The sequence below is a fragment of the Strigops habroptila genome, chromosome 5 (assembly GCF_004027225.2).
Source record: "Strigops habroptila isolate Jane chromosome 5, bStrHab1.2.pri, whole genome shotgun sequence".
Classification (NCBI taxonomy): Eukaryota; Metazoa; Chordata; class Aves; order Psittaciformes; family Psittacidae; genus Strigops; species Strigops habroptila.
Window position 1 is genome coordinate 20,294,591 of NC_044281.2, and position 23,951 is coordinate 20,318,541.

At 37.5% G+C, this 23,951-nt stretch overlaps 1 protein-coding gene across 10 annotated transcripts in view; it reads right to left on the reverse strand.

Annotated features, from left to right (window-relative positions):
- The window catches only part of MYO3B (myosin IIIB), a 206,768-nt gene that overhangs the window by 67,776 nt on the left and 115,041 nt on the right, over positions 1–23,951 (reverse strand). For 7 of the 10 annotated variants that reach the window (XM_030486037.1, XM_030486038.1, XM_030486034.1 and 4 more), the window contains 4 exons: positions 10,643–10,722; positions 7,515–7,535; positions 6,382–6,459; positions 4,132–4,337 (listed from right to left, as the gene is read on the reverse strand). In XM_030486037.1, coding sequence (XP_030341897.1) covers positions 4,132–4,337; positions 6,382–6,459; positions 7,515–7,535; positions 10,643–10,722 — 385 coding nt within the window. Of the gene's footprint in view, positions 1–4,131; positions 4,338–6,381; positions 6,460–7,514; positions 7,536–10,642; positions 10,723–13,823; positions 13,883–23,951 lie in introns of those variants that run through there. The other 3 variants (XM_030486040.1, XM_030486044.1, XM_030486043.1) reach the window with 3 other exon arrangements.

Sequence of the window (23,951 nt, forward strand, 5' to 3'; positions counted from 1 at the left end):
ACGGATACCTAACACTTATGCTGCAAATCATAAGATTAAAATAGAATTACAGAAATACTCTCAGAAAGGCATAATTTGGTCAATACTGCATATACAATTCGTAAGGGGTTAGCAGACTTTTTACTCCTAGAGGCTTCCTCTCTGCTCCATCCTGAACCCTCTACCAGTGTTCTGTGATTGACAAGAGTCTAGAAAGGATATGTTGAAGGTACAGTAGTTTAAAGTGCACAGGAACATTATAAAGATCTGAAGTAATCTTAAAGCCACTGAAACAAATTAAGAAACATTTCCATGGGTAATAGTGAAAATAAAAATACAAGGGATGTTACAATTTTGTTTCCAGAAATCACTTAGGGACTTCGGTAGAGTGCAGACTGAATGTTAACAGTAAGCTTGCATTAAAAATGATAGAATCATAGAATGGTCTGGATAGAAAGTGACCGTAAAGTTCACCTCGTTCCAACCCCCCTGCCATGGGGGACATCTCTCACTAGACCAGGTTGCTCAAAGCCCCATTCTACCTGGCATTGGATGCTTCCAGGATGGGGCATCCAAAACTTCTCTAGGCAACCTGTTCCAGTGCCTCACCTCCCTCATAGTAAAGAATTTCTTCCTAGTATCTAGTGTAAATCTCCCCTCTTTCAGTTTAAAGCCACTACCCCTTGTCCTATCACTACATGCCCTTATAAAAATGCATCCTTTTAAAAGACATCATTTCTTTTCTCTGTAGCAAACCTGTTGACTTCTAATTTAATTCAGTGCTTCCCTGATTTTGAATAGTGAATACGTCTATCACCACTGAATTTTTGGTGTTAGAAGAAAGCATGTATTGAGGTAACATTTTACACGATTTTGCAGTATTTGACCAGTTTTTATTCCTAGCTCCACTCAATGCAGAATGTGACTCATTAAGGTCAATATGAGACTGTATATGGTCATGAGAAATGTAACACTGATGGTTTACAGACTGCGTGTACCAGGCCTACCAACAGTGACCTTATGCAAATTTGCACTGTGAGATTGAAAAAGCACTTACTGGGATTCCTATTACACTAATAGCACTGGTATTGCCATGAGCATATGAGTTGAGTAACATTATCTGGCTAAAGCAGAGTAGGGTAGCGCTTCCAGGAAAAGTGTATCCTGTATTCTAATGCAGTACAAAGAACTATAACGCAGAACGTAAACAGGCAGAGAAGAAGAAAAATTACAATCCTTAAATGAAACTTGTACAAACTTCTCAACGCATTCCTATATCCTTATGAGGCACTTCAATCATGACAGCATTTAGCACCATTAGACTCTCAAGTCCCTTGTCCTTTATCCTGGTAGAGTATATGCCACATTACATAAAAGGTATACACAGCTGGGGGATATGTGGTGAGGACACACCTGCATACCACATCATGTTATGTGAAGCTTCAGGGGCCTGCGCACTCAGATGTAGCAAGGAGCGTCCCATTCAATGGGACTTTCAGTATAGGTCCCCCCTAGAAAGCACACCTCTGTTAGCTGATGTGCAGTGCATGCTCACTACACGGCCTCACGAGCCAGGCACACCTGGTTGCTGATATGGTTAATAACCTGTGTCTGAAACCCAGGATAGCTGCTGCCTGAGAAAGGAACCTTGCTGTTTCAAAGCAAACAAGACAGACAGACGATGGCATGGGGCGCGAGACAAGGCCAATGGAGATGGAACTGCCTAACACTTAACAGGTCTGCAGTATTTACAGGGGCTGCAGATTACATTTTTCTACTTTAAGTAAAAGAATATGTATATTTATACACATAAAACAGATGTTTGTATACTTGGCTGAAGAAACACTGTGTGAACGAGTTACAATTAAGTCCTTTCCTCACCATCTGTTTTTTAACCCAATAAACTACCTCCAGGTTTGCAACACTGAAATAATGTGTTCTACGTGAAAAGAGAAGACAGTAAAGAGTAACATTAGACAGAGCTTTATCTTTTGTTTACCTCCCACCTGATAAACCCTGAATGGTTCTGTTCCCTGCCTTTGATTGTTTTGTCCTCATATTTCCTGCTAAGAGTTTACAAAACAGCATTATTGAACAGGCAGATAAGAAGCACACCTATTTGTTTAATAACATCAAGGGAGAAAAAGTGCTGGCTCATCCATTTTGTTGTTCTGTTGCTCAAAAGGATCAAAATACCAATTAACTTGCTGGCTTAGAAAATCTTTGATATCCTCACATTTACTGACATTTTGAAACTCCTGTTCATACTTGCCTAATGTCTTTTTGATTATGAACAAAGAAAGTGCCAATCTGTTTAGCATTTGACCTGTTTTCTCAAACATTTTTATGTATTCAACTACTTAGTTCCTAAAAACACTTGACTAGTCATGGCTGTAAGTTGAAGAAAAATGTTTCTTGTTCCACTGATAGCGTTTTTAAGCATTGTACTTCTCCCCCCACTGCCCCCCAAGAGCAAAATAGAACAGAATGTGTTTAAAAATAAAGCATAAAGTGAAAAAAGGAGCAAGAACATCCCCTCTCCTGCCCCCCCTTCATATTCTGAACTCAGGAAGTCTTCTGTGCTGTTGGGCAAATTGCAAAATCTCCCCCCCCACACACACTTCTCTTGCCATGTTGACTTTTTTTTCCAGAAAGGGTTATATCAAGTTGGACTAAAAAGTTGGGGTGTATCTGACAAGATGCTAAACACAACTTGCCCTTATCTGCAGGAATGGAAAGCTACAGTCAGCGCTGCTTTCATTACCATTACTCTTCAAGGTTTTACTCAAATTTAGTGCACTTTTGAAAAGAATCTATTAATATGAGGAGGCCTAATTTTCTCTCAATTTACACTAATTTCAGTGGAGTTAATATTAGTTCACTTCTGTGTAAGCTGGATGAAAGTTAAGGTTAATAATTCTGCCTTCAGCCTTTTCAGGATGTTGCAAAGATGTGTTAGTGATCACAAAATTTGATCTCTTTGTTAAACCTGCTTTAAAATGGTGTGACCTTACTAAAATTAGTCATGTAACACAAAAAAATTTGGGGGAGATCATGCCTGAAAATTAAATGGCTTTGGTGGACAAATAAACATGTTAGTTATCCTTCCTAGTGTTTTCCTATTACATACTCATTTGTCATACTAACATAAATCAGAAAATTTCAGAATTTTTCAGATTTGATTAAGCTATGGTTTATCATTCAAAGTCTTGAAGGCAAGGACCACAAATTTCCAAGCCCAAATTGATTTACATGTGTAAATTTACCTAATCTCTGGGTTTCAGAAAAGCCAGTGAAACTATGCCTCTCTCAAAACCATAGTCAGCTACTTCCCTCTAGCATCATACGAGTGACTCACTTTTAGTAAATTTAAGTCTATATCATCTGGATGAGCAACCTTCAGTTCAGCATATATTACTAAATGCTTGATTTTGCTATTCACTACTTGTTCCTACTGTTGAGTAGTTGATTGCTTAATGGTACAGCTTCTGCTCTGTTATTGAATTATCAATCCTACAGACTGGAAGACAGTAAATACTACACAAAACCCTATTTTAAATTTAGAGGAAACCATAATGATGATCTAAACATATTGTCATCATAAAGGTAATAGCGTTTCCTGAATCAGATTTATAACTTTTTGAGATTGAGAATTGTATTAGAGCCAATAAAAATAGCCATGACAAGGGTTCAGGTGAACAGAGATCTGGTTATAATTCATGATATTTCCACTATAAATGACTATGAGGCTATGAAGCTATAACGAGGAATATTTCTAAATCTAAAGCTTTTATATCAGTTCATTCTTAAGCATATGCACGTTCTTCATATAATGGCTGAAGGTCACTGACCTTCCAAATTCTTGTATTATCTGAGCATGACGCATAATTTCCCCTTGTTGCCTTTACTGAGGGAACCACAGAGACAGGCTTGCTGCTGAATACTAGGCACTCACTGCTCGTCTCTCACTGACTTTTCTACATCAGAGCTCAGGCATTTCTTGTAGTCTTCATCTCTGATAGTCACTACTCTCACTAGAGAATCTGACTATACATGCACAAACCAATGTTTGTAGAACTTTCTGTACTTAAACATAGAATATATTTTATTGAATGGAGTTTTAAAACAACAGCCACATTATAGAAGTCTTACCTTTTCACAAACTCGTCAAAGAGGATGCGATGAGAATACCCTTTTTGACGTATTTTGACAGTTTCCAGAATTCCAGTGTATCGTAGCTGCAGTAGAACTCTCTCATGAGAAAACATCAGTGCTTCTCGACCATCATTAGGTTTAATGCAGCGAATAAAGTGAGGCTGTCCAACAACCATTTTGGATAAAAGATCCATGAGGGAGTACTAGTGAGGAAAATAAAAAAGATGCACACATTTGACAAAAAACTGCAATGCAACTACTTAGCAGGAGAGATGTACTTGTAAACAGCATGTAATGCTTGATTATATTTTAATCTGTAATGTTAATATGCATTGACATTTTATTAATTTTTAAGCTTTTGGCTCAAACCCAGAACCTACTGAAGTTTTCAATTGTAAAAAAAAAATAAATTTCTAATTCTTATTCCTTACTTCTGACACCTTCCTCTTCATCTCTTCTTATACCACATTTCTGTAGTTGAAGAGGGCCCATATTAAAAAAAAAAAAATAATTGAAAAATATCCTAACTATAACTCTCTACTGTAGGCACATTTGACCAAATATCCCCAAGAACAAGCCTTTACTGTGAAACAGCCTTTACTGTGAAACAAGCAATTCACAGAAATTTACAGAAAATTATAGGGAAAGTATTACAAGAAGTCATCAGTTCAGTCCTCTGCCCAAAGAGAAATGCAGAACTATCTTTACCATTTCAGGCACATCCCTGTTTAATCCATTTTTCAGAATCACTGAGGTTATAGACCGCACAATCCCCCTAGACAATCTACTGAAGTGTTACATTATCACGACTATTCATAATGTTCTTAACATATAACCTAAATCTTCCTGCAGAAATGTAGGCCCATTACTTCCTTTCCTATCCACCCTGGACATGGAAAACAATTTATTCCATTTCATTTTACATTAAAATGAAAAGAAGTGTGATCAGATCACATACATCTGCTTTTCCAATGATTCCTCTGAATACTGATACTTCTGCTCCATCCTCACTTCATTAACCTACTGTATGATAAATATCTGCTGCAAATACACTCCATCTCAAAGTTACGTACAATTCCAAGCTGACTGTAGTAATTTTGCTGCAGGCTGCATGCATATTCTGGTATACTTTCACAGTCACACCCCTACTCCATTTTATTTTATTTTATTTTATTTTATTTTATTTTATTTTATTTTATTTTATCATAGAATCACAGAATGGTTTGGGTTGGAAAAGACCTTAAGATCATCTAGCTCCAACCCCCCTGCCACGGGCAGGGACACCTCACATTAGACCATGTTGTAGAATGCTCTGTCCAACGTGGCCTTGAACACTGCCAGGGATGGAACATTTACCACTTCTTTGTCAACCTGTTCCAATACCTCACCACCCTCACAGTAAAGAACTTCTTATGGTTCTACACAGCTGACATTTATTTCCAAAAGCACTCTAAATCCACACTTCTATTACTAGACAAATCTAATTGTGTGTCCTTGTACCCACACTCGGGCAACATCTCAATATACATCAGCTTCCTCTATGCCTTTTCTTACACTGTTTTGCACAGCTTCCTACATGGCAGGAAGCTTTCACCCACACCGGCTAGCACAGCACTGTGAATTTCCCCTTGCTGCGTGGTACAATTGCAGCCCAAAACTTTTCTCCTCTGCAATGACTGCATGAAAAAAACGTTCCTGGCTCCTAACATTCCAGCTCCAACATTCTCAATGCTTTTTCCTTACCTGTTTTATTTAAACACACATGCAGAATATACATCACCCCAGACAGGATTACTACTGATAAAATGGCAAACCGTTTGACTTAGAACAGTACTTCCAAAAGATGGATTGTTTTCACTTGTTAGCACAAATGACAAATCTTAATCTTTAAAAGTAGGTATGTATGTCTGAGCTTGTGAAAAAATATGAGGGCCTTAGTAAGGACAGCTATTTTATTTGCACAAAATCAGTTTTCTGTTTATGAAAACAAGCCTGTTCTAGACCCTCAGCATTTTAGATGGAAATAGTCTAGACTCCAGATTCTGTTATCAGTGTACTGGGTGAAATTATGAAAATACAAGTATGAGGAAATGAAAACGAGAAAAAGAAAAACTGTGAGTCTACAAAGGCACCACAACAGAATAAAAAAATTATCTTATTATCTTTGATCTCACAATCCCACAAATATTTTAGATATATCTATTGTTCTTATCACCAAAATGTTTGTTTACAATTTAACTTTTGTACCCTAAAATAGGAAGCCATAGTTTGCCGCTTCATGTTAGTTGTTTCTTCAGGATGTCGCATAACCTCCATTGTGTCAACCTGGAAGACAAAACTCAGATGTTAGAGCTGTACCAGAAATACCGCAGACACTCACCCCGTCCACTCCCCCTGCCTTTCCCATGAAAGCTGGGTTCAGGTTTTGTTATGATCATTCCTTCAGATGTGAGTACTTCAGCATACTTTATCAGAGGTAAGAAGGCCAGTTTCTAACAGATGCAGGACACGCAATGATTTCAGAGAGAGCTGCAAGCTTCCAAATGATTTCACACTCTTGTTTTGATAGTATAACACTCAGCCAATGAAGCAGCTGCCAAAATGCAATACCTTATGAACTGCACTCTAAAAAGCATTCCTCTTATCACCACTACAACGAACTCCATCAGGTCTCATTTTATATATGAGAAGAGTTACCATTTTTGTAATGACCAGGAAGCAAATTGAGCTGACTCATTTTGCTTATGTATGGAGAAAAAATGTTGTCAGATAACAAGTGGTAAACAAAGTAGGAAATCTCAGAATGAATAAGTCTTTTCCTTTCTGCTGCTGTGGTTACCATTAATTACTTTAAATTGCCATTTTGATGCCAAGAATTTCAGCAATCTTACTCTGCTGAACTGCCATAGCTTCAGATACTGCTTTTTCAGCATTTCAGAAAAGTTATTTTTAGAGGGTATACATGGACAGCGAACATATTGCTCCTTGTATATTTTAGTTACATTGTCAGTACAGCTGTTCTTATCAAAATGAAACCAGAATTTATGAATGAGTATAACCATGGTTACCAATCACAAGCAGATTGTGTTGCTGTATTACAGCTCAACAAAATTAAAGAAAATCAACTAGCATCCTGTTTGCATGCAGCATTAACAACATTTTAGCATCCACTTGCTTTGTGGCAGTTTACCATCTGCTCTGACCAGGTGGCATTTGTATAAACCAGATAATGCTGTTGTCAGCACCTGTGCTACACTTCCTGGACTTTGCTCCATACGATCATTTCCAACACTCACTGACTTAAGACCACTCTTCTGAACAAAAAGTAGAAGTAATTGCTGAAAGATTACAGTTCTCAATAAAGTAACTGTGTCTCTTACCTTCAGGAGATATTTAGGAGACTGCATGCAAAACATAAAGGAAATGAAGCACTAAGTAATAATAGATCAAGAAAATGGATTTTGTATTGGGGAAGAATTCAAAAGAAAACTTGTGAAGACAAGATTCAGAATACAGATGGTGCAAAGAGAGACAGATTTCCATAAGGGTGACCATAAAAATTTCAGTATGTTTTTGTAATCTGTGATGTTCTAGCCCAGAGTGGTGTACATGCACTAGTACACATCTCTAACTAATATATGAGGGAAAAAGAAAAAATGCAGTTTGACTTCAGTTTTAAGAATGTTAACAGAAAACTCTGTAATATATCCCAGGAAAAATGCCTTATCAGCAGATATAACATCAAACATCTTAAAAGGTCACCTGGCAAAGTAAACATCAATGACCTAATCAGAAGAGCAGGCACGTCCATGGGTAAGGATATAGGAATGTTTCATAACTAACTTGGCAAGTCAACTGCTTTTTGAGAATTGATATCTAAATCTCTAGTAAAGGTCAGGTAGAAGACAAAAAACATTAAAGTGAATATTGAATATTGGCAGTAAATTCAGGATAACTGGTAACATTAAATGTTAAAAGACAATTTAATCGTAAAGAAAACCAAATCAAAACCAAAACCAAGTAGTTTGAGGACTGCACTGAAGCCTGAACGCCCAGGAATTTGAGCTTCTAAATTGGATTCTTTTCTCTCTACAAAAGCAGAGACTCTTAGTGATATTGTTGTTGGAGGTTCAGCACTCATGATCTCCCAGTCATTTCTGGAATATCTGCTGGCCAATAAAGGGTGAGCTTACGCTCTACACCTTTTGGGCAGTAGGATGCTGTAAGCATTTCCTTTCACAGCTGCCTTTTTTCACCAAACCTGTAGAATCTTACAAACTTTGAGGCTGCCACTCTGTCAAATATGGTTTACTATGGCCTGCTGGGTTCAAAAGGGTTTCGTTTTGTTTTGGGTTGTTTGGGGGGAAGGGAGTTAACACACAGAAAGACAGATGGTCACAAACACTCACGGAGAAGATGTAATAGTCTCTTCCCGCCCTCCCAGAAAATCAGGGTAAAAGCAGTATCATGAGATTCCTTTTTCTATGGATGGAGTAGTAAACTCAGATCTGTGCAATCTGTAAGGACTAGGACCAATTTCCAAATGTTTTTGGCAAGAAACATTTGAAGTTTCCATTAGAAAAAACCTGATAGGCTCTGAAGCTAGGGAGATTTTCCTGTCAGAGTTTTTACAAGTTTTGCTTCTGGTTAATTTACAACATCGCATGTCTACGAAGCCAGGCAATTTTATGGTAGGGCAATAATCACATGTACAACAGGCGATAGGCTTTATCACAACTGGCTTGGTAGAAAATGATAGAACATAGTAAGAACGTCATGATATAATCTTGTGTTTTAAATCACCAGCTACTCTTTTTAAACTAAAATGAAGAACATTTCAACAGTTGGGTCACATTTTTACATGACAGTAGTAGTGACATACAATATACATTTATATGAATACAACTGAAATGGAAAACAGCTTGACCTACAAAAGACAAACTATTCCATCACTAAAAAAAAATAAATTGCTTATAATATTCTGAAACAATATTAAAAGAATGATTTATGACATCATGTCACCTTATGAAGTCACTGGAAATTACTTTCACATATTGACCACACCTGCTGCTGGTATGGTATGAAATACTGTAAAACAAAAAAAAAAACTTTAAGCAAAAAAGCTTAAAAAAAAGTTAAATAAAATTCCAAACTTCCAAACAGAATTATGATGTTTGGGGTTTTTTTTTAACAAATTGTAAAATAGTAATTTAAAATATTTTTCCTGAAGATGTCTTAATTAGAATTTTTATGAAATAATAAGAAATTATTTTTGGCTAAAAACTATTTCAATTAAGTTTTTCTGAATAATGCTGCATGTGTTTTAGCTCCTTTAAAAATTTGAAGGGTGAGTAAAAACCACTTAAACACTACTTAGTCACTGACTGTGTTTACTAAAGCTCTAAAAGAGAACCGCTCTATTCCATTCCAGCTGTATCAATAAAATGCATGCTTAGAAAGCTTATGCTGGATACTGCTGGGTGTGAAAGACAATGTGTGTATAATACAAGAAAATTGGAGAGGCCATAATCTGTCCTCAGCACTGGAAGTGTTTATACCAGAGAGGAAATAAATCTCTGAAATCCACATCTGTATTTGCAGGTACAGGGAAGGATATACATGTCTAGGTGACATGAATTACTGTATCCACATTTGAGTATGAGCTCCTAATAACAGGAGAAAATGAAAAGAAATAGAAAACCCAGAACATAAAATTCTGTAACTTTTGAACAGTTGCTGTTACCACATTAATTTTAAAAAGTTATTATTGTTTGATTTGGAGGCAAACTCCCCTCCCTCCCCGCCCCAAACCCTTAACTAAGCTAACTCTAGCAGTATTATTTGGGAAGCAGGGAGGGGGTGTACATGCAATGAGCTTAAGGCACAGAGTTTTCTGTATAAATTAAGCGTACTCAGCTGGCAACACATCCTATTAACTGCCATAAAATTATCCCATCCTTCTGCAATTATGCCCCTTACTTTTATGGCAAAATTCAGTATAGTTTAAATTCTACATTTGCTCTTTTAAAAAATAGTGGCTTTGCCAAGTCATTTTTTTCTGGTCATCTGTCCCTGTGTGTGCTCTCTTCACCTGCAAGTTGAATTAAAAAAAGGAATAAATGTTTTTTTTTTTTCATTCTGCTTTTCATACTTTCAAATACACTATTCAAATTTTACCTAATTAAATCTCTTTCTAGGCTAAAATTGCCAAAGGAAAACCCTGACCCCATTGAAATAAAGAGGAATATTGCCATCAACATAACAGATTTCACTCCAAAAGTTCAAACACTGATCAGTAATATATTGATTCTTCACTGGATTCTACAATAGGGTCCTCACTAGAACTGGAAACAGTGATCCCAGCTGAGGTGAATGTTTTCTGATATGAAGGCAGACTCTAATTTGCTAATAACCTCACTATGTACCTACATCAGCTAAGCATCGAGTCCATAATCTCACTGTAATATTTTATGAACAACTGCCAGTCTTCAAAGGGAACACTACTAACCTTGATACGCCCAGCACTAAGCTGTGGAGGCAACGACCTAGATGCTGCTGTCACTCTGGCTCTTGCTTGTGCCAAGTTACCTGTTCAAAACCAAAGAAATACATGCTGCAAAAACTGTTCAAGAAGCTTAGAAGGGAAAAATTATATGGTGGCAAATTCAGTTCGTACAATAGCACTAAAATAGCAGACACCAAACCACACTTCTTCCACACCCTACTCATTACCAATTGTGCCTGCAGAGTATTCAGCACGGGCATGACAGAGTGCAGTGTTGATTTAAAAGGGAGGAAAACGTCAGTGATAAGGTGGTATGTCACTGACCTTAGCTACTGAGCTGATGAAAACAACGACAGCACAAAGGCATACAGCTCAATCACTAGTAATCAATTTCTCTGCGACTTATTGAGAGATTTAAAAGAGAAAAAGACAGCAGAAACAATCTTGTTTCTATGAAATCATGTGGATCCTGAAGTGTTTAGACAGCATCTTAAGATCACAAACTAATGAAAGAGATGAGAAAATGATAAGACGGTATCTTTTTTTGACCTTCTGACATATAGGCCTGCTTAATCCCCAATCTTATTGTCCCTTGGGGTTTTTAAAGACTGGCTCAATTCCTCAGGCAAAAACGTATTGTGGTGTCAACTGAAAGACAAGTGCCTTTTTTTAAGTGTACAGTATGACGTGTCCTAAAATTTTTCCTCTGTACTTGTACAAAGCCAAAGTCATCACAAAATAGCTTTTTAAAATAAAGGCTCAGAGAAGAGAGAGGAAGTGATACAGGACTGTGCATATGCAAGACACTCTGTATATTTCAAAGTTTTAGCAAGTCTAGCACAAGATGTCCAAATGTTTTCTCTGGCTATATCTTCAGAGGCTAAACTGTGATTAATAGCATTGAAAGAACCCTTTGAAGCAGGATTGGTGACATCAAAGCCCTAATCCATGGGTGGCAGGATTTTTATAATGAGTGGGAAGCATTTTAACACATTTCAAAGGATTTACAGCATGAATAAACAATAGGCCTCTGCAGATGTACCGCACACCTTTCAGAACCAGAACACATAAATAAGTGTCCATTTTAATTTAAATGTAAATAAAGTGTTAACACTTCTTTCAGATGCTAAGTGCCTTGTTTGCATCAACTCCAGTGTTTAGCTGTTTGCTTTACAGAAAGCCAGTATCTCTAAACAGTCTTCAGAGTTTTGCTAAATTATATATTACATAACTGGTGAGGAGGCAGGATGGGAAAAAAGAAAACCAAGAACACTTAATTGCTGGTAATTATTGCATAAGGGAGCAGAGCAAACCCAGTGTCCACATAACACTGAAAGGAACTTTGGCTCTTACTTTCCTTCCAAACAAGAAAAATACCAATCCCCTGAGAACAGTCTGCGGGGCCAGCACTGAAAATAGCAATGACATTCTTTGGAGCAATTCAAACATTCCGTATTTATTTTTTAAAGTATTTATTTTTTAAGCTCCTGGCATTGGGATTGATACAATGCTGCAAAACAGGCATGTCATTTCCAGATCTAACAGTGTATGTTACCTGGCAGTCTGAATCACAGAGCAGAACACAAAGGATGTCCACGATTTTGACAACTGCTTTAGTCTATATACCATGTCGGTTAATGAGAACTGCAACTCCATTTTGACAATCTTGAATATCTATACACACATGGTACATAAGGTATAATCATGTATGTCTCTAAGTTTAAAATGAGGACTTTAATGAGCAAGTAGTTGGTGAATTTATTATTCTTTCGGCTGTAGTTTTGATATTTTTGCATGTTAGAAATTACGCTTTTGTGCCTTTTTTAGCTAAAGTGGAAAACCTGGAATAGATGGTTTTGGTTAGGTTTCAGACCAGCAAGTCTAAAGCTTGAAGGCATTGCACTCGGGGACACATTGCATTGCGTCTTGGGTGACACAACATGGGATAAAAGAGGGGAGTTGGCAGAAGAAACAAATTGAATCAGATATTTAAAATAACTAACAACTTACAAAACTCTAAGAATCAAAATTTAGAATAATAAGATAGTTGCTTAAGGTTCACCACACTTACTGCTGGTATTAGGTTCTAGGGTTCATAATTAATATCCCTGAGCCCCCCTTTGGTTCTTCATGCAAAAATAAAACTAAACTTAACATTTCTGATCTGTCAAACCAAGCAAAGAAATAAATATTTTTATTAATAAAAAATCTCTAATGAATGGGAAAAAAAAAAAGGCACAAAAGTGGTCAGTTCCTACTTAAAAAAAAAAAAAAAAAGCTTTATGTATCATGATTTTGTTCATTAGTTACTTTCTTCTATGAATGAATTCTTACCAGTGCTTACGTCAAGTGAATTCTTATGTAATTACTAACTACTGAGTTGTGGCATAGGAGGAAATCCATAGAAAAACGCTATTAGTATTTTCTTCCTAAGAAGAAATGATGCTCCAATGAAAGTTCATGAATTAGTCACCTCAAGTTGTTCATGTTCAGGAAAATAACTTCTTGTCTTTAAAATGTCTAAGCCATTATAACTAATAAACAGAATAAATGTGGTTTGAAATTTAGTCTACATAGTAAGAAATGTATCACCAAGAGTTAGCATGGTGTTTATAATCAGTAAACATTTGGTACCCGTCCCTGCATTCGATTTTCATTTACAAAGTCATTTATTACTTTACACACCAAAAATAATTAAATGTTATTCCACTTTGTGAAGAACATCAATATTTGAACAAACGTTTTTAGATAATAACATAGCCAGTTAAAACTGCCATGGGTTCCTTGAAAGGTTAAAATGGTTAAAGGTTAAAAGACTGCACTGTGTCTTTCAGAAGCCTACCTTCACACCTATTATATGGTCAACACTTCAGAGAAAATAGAAGTGACATCTATGTAGACTCAAATAAAATATTACCTATATTAAATCCAACCCCATAAAATGGACCAATTCAGTGATTTAAAACCCTCTCAAATTTTTCTTAGGTTTGTTTTTTGTTTGGTTGTCTGGTTTTTTTTTTTTCTAAAGGCATTCCTGAGGGAGGAGAGAGAAGCTAATGGCTAAAATTAGGATTCATCTTTTAAACATGTACATGTTTAATTTAATTCACATGCATTTCCTTTTCAGTTCAATGGGACTGCTCATCTGAAAAATTAAGGTTCCTACCTGTGTGCCTGCCAGAACAGAGACTAAGGTCTCTGGGATTCACTTGTGTCAGCGGCGGAGTCAGCCCCAATGTTTCTCTATCACAATAAAGTTAGGAATGTCATTAATGCATGAGACGTTTCAGTCATTAAAGTTTATAAAATGCTCTGAGAGTTTCCAGTAGAAAAAGAAGTAGCAGCACAAAAATCTATGCACTCACTGGCTAAGCTCACTGCGACAGTGCTCAGCAAAACTCCTTTTGTCTTGAAGCTGTCTAAGAGATCTCACATCTCTGCAAACATATTCTTCACTAATGCCTCATCTCAGCTAGGTGAGAAAGACCATACTGTCAAGGTACTGCATCTCTTCTATCATGCAAAGCCAAGCAGGAGAAGTTTTGAAAGTATTTCAAGTGTTTACACAGCACAGAAAGAAGAAATGGGTTTTCTTTATCAGGTTGGACTTTGAAAGTGCTCTCTAGGTCTCAGAAAGGACTAGTCAGCATTCCTGGCTTCTCACTTGCATCCCTGGCACTTACTCACTGTGTGATCTGGCTGAATTAATGATTTGTCCAGCAGTTGACTTTCCATACTAATTAGGAAAAGTACACTCTGGCTGGGATGCTCTGATGTTACTTATGGTTTGTCAGTGCTTCATTACTCTTAGGTGATGGGTTCTATAAGTAATATCAAGCAAATATTAGTAATATTAGCACTGTATTTATGATCTCATTCTGGTTATGTCTGCAATACATCATTCCTCCCCAAGTAAGAGCATGCCAGGTAAGAATTACATTAAGCTTTGATACAACGTCTAGTTTGTGAAGTGCAAATGACTTGCAGAGAAAGAGCCTAATGACAATGTCACCTTACTGTACAAGCTGTACCAAGGATATTACTATTATATAGAGGGCATAGTACAAGATCTTTCCTTATCCTCATATATTTTATTAATTTATTTCATGCTTCTGGTTCAGATAAAGAGAGGTTACTTGAAACACCGTGTAGATACAGTATAATATGGTCAGAAATGCTACAATGCATTCATATTTCATTGACACTACTTCTAATCACAGCTAAGCACTTGCACTCCAGAAGAGGTACCGTCAGACAATGTCTTTGACACACACAGATTCTTCTCTGTCTTTCCTTTCAGTACATTTTATCTAGCCTAAGGAAGTAGACTGCTTATCTCCATAATGCATTTTCATCTTCTGCTACTGTAAGACTAAGCTTTTCTTAGCTCAACTATAAAAGAATACATGTACTTTTTTTATTGGGTACTAATTTGAATCTGGTCACTGACTATCAAAACTCTATTCTTTTCAGTCACTGAAGTCATTTAAGCTAATCTTGTGCAATAAAAAGCTAAGAATCCAATTTTCTCAAACACTACACATTTTACACAAGAATATATTTATAAAAATACTGTCTTTAGAATACAATTATCAATACAGACACACTTCCACTGCTGCTTATTCTGAAAAGAGAATCACTTCACTTCCTATGCAGAATAAGTAAATAAAAATAATAAATAGTATTTCCAAAATCCGATCCATATTACAAAACAGAATCTGATAACCACGAAAACTTAGTAATAGTGAGGCCCACTTGGGAATAACTTTATTATAAATAATTGCTTCAGGAGCAAAAAAGATGCACTTTTTGGCCCACATTATTTGAAATTACAAATGTGTGCCATAGTGAACTGAGAAATTCTGATCCTGAGTCTCAATTAGACTAAAGGTTTCTTTAGTCTTACTAGCATGGTATCATAAAGATCATATTTACAGATACTTAAAAGCTTTACATTGCTAAACTGGGACTGGAGAACCTGAGTGTAAATTCAGTGCTGCTATGCCTTCTACTGCACACATTGCAGACACTTCAGTGGTCACTTCCCACATTTAGTATGGCACACTGGCAAACACACAGCATGATATTCACAGCAACAAATAAAACTGCCTGTAAGCACCACCGCTGCTATGTTTTAACACAGTAGGTTAGTAGACTTCTTGTAGAAGAAAGACATTGACAGCAGCTGAGATGAAATGAAAGTCAAACTGCCTACTATATTTCAAGATATCTAAATGTATGATCTCAGCAAGAAATGTCTGAGCTTTTACCCTCACCTAGTAAAGAAGAGCAGATTATGACATATAATTATCCCGTGGGAGAGCCCAAAACATTTTTAAAGCACAACCATGAGTATTAACGGCTACCTTAAGCAAGATGCTCAATAAACTGAATCAGACATGTGTACCATTGACTCAACTGGGAGTGTGCTCACTGAAATGCAGACATTTGCTGAAATATCCCTGGCACATAGATGATCACAGGACAGACAAGCAAACCTTATGTGATTCTCAGAAGATCATAGTCCCATGACATGACCAAATTTTCAGACAGCAGGCAAAGCACATATGCTATAGCCTGATCACGCGATAGACAGGTTCCCAGGCAGAGGACCAATGGAGAGACACATGGTTCTGAAAAGAGGGTGGCAGAGGGGAGTGGCACACTAAGTACAGCTGAGAGCTAACTACCCAAAGATGCATCTAGACAAAAAAGAAAACAAAAGAAAGAAATAGGAAAATTGTCTAGAAAAAGCAGTTAGAGGTTATAGTACAAACAATGCCGGAGTTTTCTACTGCTTGGTGCCCAGAATTTTCTTTAGTCAAGTCTGTAGCCTAGCTAGCTAGAGACTGACTGACAGGCTGGCCACAGCCTGATCTGGTCAGTCTCCTAGCTGCTGTAGTGCAGCTTTTTATAATTTATACATTGTCAGAAGACATGGGCCATTTCTTTCAGATATGAATTTCCACCCACCTCTTTGGTTGTGTATGATTTGATGCTGTTGCATGTAATCTACTCCGGGCAACAAACCTTGAAATCTCTGGGGTACAGCAGGCAGTACAGAACACCGCAGTCTGTACTGATGGCAAAGTACCTCACCAAAGAATCATAGAATCTTAGAATAGTTAGGGTTGGAAAGGACCTTAAGATCATCTAGTTCCAACCCCCCTGCCATGGGCAGGGACACCTCACACTAAACCATGTCGCCGAAGGCTCTGTCCAACCTGGCCTTGAACACTGCCAGGGATGGAACATTTACCACTTCTTTGGGCAACCCATTACAGTGCCTCACCACCCTCACAGTAAAGAACTTCTTCCTTATAGCTAATCTAAACTTCCCCTGTTGAAGTTTGAATAACTGAGGTCTCACGAGAGCAGAGTAGAGGGGCAGGATCACCTCCTTCGACCTGCTGGTCACACTTCTTTTGATGCAGCCCAGGATACGGTTGGCTTTCTGGGCTGTGAGCACATACTGAAGCCGGTTCATGTTAAGCTTCTCATCAACCAACACCCCCAAGTCCTTCTCCGAAGGGCTGCTCTGAATCTCTTCCCCATCCAACCTGTAGCTGTGCCTGGGACTGCCTCGACACATGTGTAGGACCTTGCACCTGGCTTGGTTAAACTTCATAAGGTTGGCATCAGCCCACCTCACAAGCGTGTCCAGGTCCCTCTGGATGGCATCCCTTCCCTCCAGTGTATCAACTGAACCACACAGCTTGGCATCGTCAGCAAACACAAGGCTTTCTGTTGCCCCAGCAGATTGCCCTGGTTGCTGTATTATATCTGTAACTGAGATTAGAAGAAAACTAGAGAGATGTATTTTCTGTGAAGACTTCATTGAGGAGTTCTCCATTAAGTTTCAGCATTAGCCAAAACCCTCTTATTCTAATTACCTCTACTCAGGAGAGACAAGAATTTTATTTCTTTTTCCAGAAGCATGTAGAAGAATACTTCCAAAAACATATACGAGTTGAAAATATGGTTACCACATATGCTGATTCAGCTCTGGTCTCCCTCACTGTTTTATGTAATTGACATCCTTTCTCTCGCACGTTAGGTAAAATTCCCCAAACACATCCAATCACAAATGCTTTACCTAGAAAAGTAAAAGTTTGATTATGAAGAACGTGGTAGTCATCTCAGTATTTTATCTATGTTCCTTCACCACATGAAGCAACAGCAAGCATTCTGGTAGCTCACACCTCAGCATCTTTTCTCTGACATTCTCGGGACTGTCATCAAACACTAACAGTTTAACCAGAGGCCAAAATAATTTTCTACTAGAATAATGAATAAACAGGAAACCCAGGAGAAGCCAAGTACTGTGATTTCCAGCCCACTGTTTGTATTTCCAGAGTATACTCCCTCTCCATGCAACGTATAACACATTTTATGATACGTATTCCTTTACTTAGGACCTGTTGCTGAAGCTGCTCCCTATATACACAGTCTGATCAAAATCCTATTAAAGCCAGTGAAGATTCTTAACGAATTCAGTGGTAAAAATTCAGGTATAACGATTTCACCGAAAGGTCTTGGAATAAAATGGAGGAACATTTTTTCCGACCTCACTATGACTATCAGTCTTCTCAGCGGTTAAGATCCTAAGCTAGACTGGATGAAACTGGTGTCAAAACCAGGTTTTGACACTTCAAGAGAAGAGCTGTCTTTCAAAAGTCTTAATTTAGCATGAAACATAGTCACAGAACTTCATGAAAGTCCCCAGCCTCCCTGTTTTTTAAATCTAAGCAGTAATGATGTAGACTACTAATTTAATCAAGTCTCAAAGCCTTCTCAACTGCATGTTTGCTCCTCTGGATCTCAGCGCTTCCATATATTATCACAGACAGAGCACAATCGGTTATTTTTGTGGTGATTCAAAACATTGTTCTCATTTGTATTTGTATCTCCACACTTAATGAAACAAATACCCATTCATACAAACACCCACAAATGCATTTCCTGTCTCTGACACACACTATGACCTCCTGTCCAGGCAATTCAGTTATCTGCTTTCCTATGTCAAGCCAAGTCAGGTTGGAACAAGCAAGACAAAGACAAATAATAAGAGAAAAGATAATTCTGGTTTAGTAAAGTACTGACCTTTACAGTTTGCTGTAGGGTGAAGGAATAAAGAAAATAGATAAAAGTACAAACTTATAGTAAAGACAGCACACTCCGAGTATGAAATACTCTGAAACAAATAAAGAAAATCCAGCAGAGACTCAGAGGTTTGTTTTCCATGAACTACATTAATCTCTTGGATACATTAACCCCTAATTCAATTATTTTGAAAGAATATGAAATATAAGCACATTCTCTGTAAAGGACACACCAAAAACATAATGGATATTCAAACCAGCACAGTTATCTGAATATTCAACACATTTATCTGCTCTGCAAACTCACCAGCAAATTTAAAAAGAATTGCTCTTCTAGGATTTGATCTTTAGAGCTACTGAATGCTTCCAATAATGTACCAAGCATCTTTGACACAGTTTGACCTTACAGCACATAGTGCCTGTTGAAACTGCCTAGTAAGTTACTAATTAAAACAACTACTGTATAATGTTCTTTGAATATTTCTCTATTTAAATTCTGTATATGCTGCACAGTGAGATCCCACAGTCTACTAGTTAATATTAAAACCAGTAAAATCTTCTATGTAATATAGCTTTTGTTTCCTCAGCATCAACACATTTTGAATTTAATTAGTATACAGCAAAGTGTTAAGATTATTATTCACTACTGTGAATTAATGTTCATTATAGAATTGAGAAGTTAGGCTAGTAACATGAAAATCAAAGAGATATCCCCTCTCTTCTGAAGGAAGGTAAAGAAAAGTTATTCTCAAGACTATTCTACTGAGAATGGCCTATGATGAATTAAATCAGTTAGCTCATCAAGATCTGTTCTTAAACTTGCTCACTTGTACACTTCTTAGGATTCAATTTGCAAGCACTTGGAGACAAAAAAAAGAAAAAAGAAAAAAATCTATGCCCTTTGCCCATTTTCAGTACAATGTAATCTGTGAAGTCTCATACTAAAACCAGTGGACTTCTGCTTGGGCAACACCCTTTACCAAACATAAACATGATAAATCTAACTTGACCCTTCTCAGCTGTTGTGCTTACTGCCATGTGCAATTCCAGACATTCACTGACACTCTTTATTTACAGGGAGTTATTCTCAACAGTAAATAATTATTATGGCTTATATAAAGCTTTAGCAGGACTGAGACCTTAACTTTGATCTGATTGATGGTTCTGTTTCCAGATGAGCTCCATTTTTAGGGCTATTTTAGGCCGTGTTTTGGATCCTACTGCTAGCAAGTCTTGTGAGTATTTGTGTACTGCATTTGTCCTGTGACACAAAACTTTAGGATATGAAGAAAAAAGAAACACTGAGCTGTAAAATGCTCAACAGAAACACTAAATGAAAAGTAATCTAACACTCTACCTCCCAAACTCAGTTGAGCTACATTTAATTTAGTTTACTGATGTCCCACATCTGCAACCCAGTAAAGTTCACAATTGTTACATTGCACAGCTGTGGTTTAAAGCCTCTCTTTGCACACAACACATTGGCAGCAAAACAAAAATGATTAACTTTTATATGCTTTTAACATACGGGCCAGTCAGAAGCAGGAAAGGCTCTGTGTCCTGAGTGAAAATATATAGCTTCCATTAACTTGATCCAATTCTTACAAAATATAAATTCTGATTCATCTTTAAGTAGAGAAATTATAATTACAATGGCTTTGTTTCTGTTTCATGTGACTTAGAATGCCTGCAGTTATCTCTAGGAGGTGAAAACACTAACACAAAAGTACCATTACAAAAAGATTTTACTGTAGGATAAACAAGTGAAATTAAGATGTATGTGAGTGGTTTTCTCTATTGCGATGTTGGAGTTAAAAGAAAAAGTCCACTAAGCCAAAATGGAAACATGCTCTATTTCAGTGCATAAGTGTGACACACATCAAGCCAAGAGACCTCCCACTACTTATCACTAGAGGAAGGGCTGTGCTCAATAGGAGTGCACAGTGACAAACATGACAGCTCAAATCATGGTTCCACTGAAAACAATGGCAAAGCATCTACGATTTCAACTGGCCAGGACTTCACTATGCCCAGTAGCATCTGTTCATGGGACTGAAATACAAAAAAATCCATTTGTTTCCTTCAGTTTCTGACATAAAGAATCAGCCAATATCAAAGTTACAGACAAATTAATACTGAGATAACACTTTTGTCAACAAGGAGTGGTGAAAAACAATTCTTTAAAGTGATTCTGCAAAAGGTCCTAATTCCTGTGTTCTTTAGTGCACACAAAGAAAGCCTGAAATTTTTTTTCACATTCTGTCTCAGCACACGGTCCGTTAGTTGGTTGTGTTGTGGGTTTTTATGAGACATACGTTGTTTGTAATAACTTTTCGTCTGAGGGCTGTAAGCAGGGCTAAAGACTCAAAGGCACAAAAAACACAGACTAAAAATCAATATTGAGGAGGGGAAAGACCTTTAGGCAGGCTAATTATAATTCATTTGGTTTTGAAAAAAAAATCTATTTTCCTCGCATTTTGGTCAAAAATATTCCTTGGTTAAAACATCACTATCCTAACTCTTTCTGGGATGAAGATTTCATCCCAGTTCTCTTCGACAGATTATGCTCCAAATATCTAGGCACCATGAACAAGGAGTGTTTATTAAAAATGGATAATATATTGATACTATTTGACTCTGAATCTGCGAACAATACAATGCTACCAAAATTATTAGACATGATCTTGCTGTAGTGGTAATGATACTCAGCTCTGTGTATCTACACAGCCAAGCCCAGCCCATACAGATCCTCAGAGCTAAGACAAGGACATTTCCCAGCATCTCTGCTTTGCTGGTGGGAAGGCTGGAGGATTTCCGCTTCTCTCTCTGCAGGTAGCAACTCTCACTCCTCTCTCCAGTAAGGACCTAAGGCACATCAGAGTAACCCTGACAAAAGCTCTCCATGTCTGAGCCATAGAAGATGAAAAAGTCTGCAGAGATTGAGTTTCAGGAGTAGAGAATCATGTTGTGCTGCAGCTTTTCTGAGAAGGTGAAGCCCCCCTGGCACACCTCCCTACCCCACCAGCATGATCTGGTCAGCTGGGGAACATAAGGTAAGAGAGAGGAAAAGTGGAAGAGGGAGCTGCAAGCTTGAAAAGCCCCAGTGGTGCTTGCCCAAGCAGTCCAATGGTACCACCGCTCACAGCTGATGCTGCAAAAATTCTGGAATATCAGGACAGTGAGTCAAATTGTCTGACTCCTCACTGATACCACTAGTGAATGTACCAAGGCTCTCCTTAATTTTCCCAATTAAAGCCTTCTTCACACACAAGGGGACTCTATTTTCTAGGTCACATGATTCCCTTTCTCCCTGATGCTAATAAAACTCTCTGTGATGCTGATAAACTAAACCCAGAGACAGACAGGATACATTATCTCTGAATGGGAACACGCACATTCAACTGAGGTAGTAGCAACTTTTTTTTTTTTTTTTGGACAAATATGGAAGCAGTTGGGAGAACTGGTAGATGAAACTAGAATATGTTCATAGAAGTCCCTAGAAAGTGCAGATTCCGAGACGTGCTGAATGTGCCTAAGTTTCCACTGAAAGATGACAAAACATGCTGTACACACCACACAATTAGTGACAGAATGTTTAAGTCCTGGTATGTCACATTAGTAATTGTGCACTCTCTTAAACTTAAATTATTATTACAGACATATATTTAATGTCCTGTTGTTAACTTCTGGCCCTTTAAACTCCAGTCTGCTACTGTGAAATAGAAGCATTTGTTAAGAGGGGATAAGTATATTTGATAAATTGCAGGGATTAACATGATCTTAAATTAGTAAAGAAATTTAGTCTTTTTAATATTTATTTTCTTGCTGCTGCTCAGTTTTTGACAGCGGAAGACATGACGGTTATATAAATATACTTCAAACAGAGGATATTCTCAGGGTGGGAAAGGCATCTTTTTGTTCTTACTGGTATTTAAGAACTACATTTTCAGTAATCGTCAGACCCATATTACCAGTCACAAACTCCCTCTTGCTTCTGGGATAGCACCATCTAGTGACTATTACACATATTGGAGACTGCTGCTTGGCAAAAACCACCTACGCTGCAAATTCCAGCGCTAGTTGCAAGCAGATGTGAGAATGTGCTGTCACTCATCTTCAAACAAAACACTAGAGATTCTGGCAGAAGGCTCATTTCAAGTCAGGGTTACCTGGAAAGATGCAATATGTCTTCCATGTAAATTATTAACTTTCGCATCAGTCAGTAACCTACAAAAAGCTGGAGAAAATCGTATCAAGATTATGAATCTTAATCTGTATTTTTTCTGGTTTGCTTTAGGAATGAAGCACATGTTGAATGGAGGGAAGAAGGCTAAGAAGCAAGGGCAAAGTATGATCGGGCATTTACACAGTCACTGTTGTTTACAAAAGCCTCTTTGTAGAAAGTTAAAAGAATAGCATTATCTTTCTTCACCGAGCAGAGATGAAGCAGCATTGCCAGCAATACCTTCTGTTCTCAGCCAAACCTTTCATTTATCTTGCAAGCTGCCAAAACTAAACCTGGCAACAATCTGATTTTAGAACACAGAGGCCCAAACACAGGCTGGGAGTGCCAATTATATTAGACAGCTGGAAAAAATAGAGTAAAATCATAAAGACTTTCAAAAAGATAAAAATGACATAAGGGTTTTAAGCTATTCTTACAACACCATGCACAGGAGCATACGCACAATCATTTTTTTAACAGGATGTCCTGTACCAACTTGACAGAAATAAATACATGTAACACTGAACTTGCTATGTGCTCATCATGGAAAGGTAAATGTTCCATAACAGGAGGCAGAAAGCACACAATTCATGTAAATAGGAAACAAAGAAGGAATGTAAGAGTCAAAAAAAAAAGAAAAAAAAAGTGGAAATCACCTGGTAACATGGTAACTATACATTGCTGCAATGCGAACTATCTTCTTACTGAAGTTTTTATGCATCTTGGGCAAAATACCCAAGCTCAGTGCTGCTGCCACCGAAAATATCTCTAAAAAGCCAGAGGAAAATTACTTTGCATGAAAGCATCAGCATTCTGATTTAAAACTGGCAATAAGATCAAATGTGTAATATTTACAACAATTTGGACTGATAAATGGGACAAAGCACCTAATCTGTTTCATTCTGACAATGAGCTCCAAGGAAAAAGGGATGCAGAGGCACATTTGACCAGATGTGAGCTTATTTTTTGCTTTGCTTGAACCATC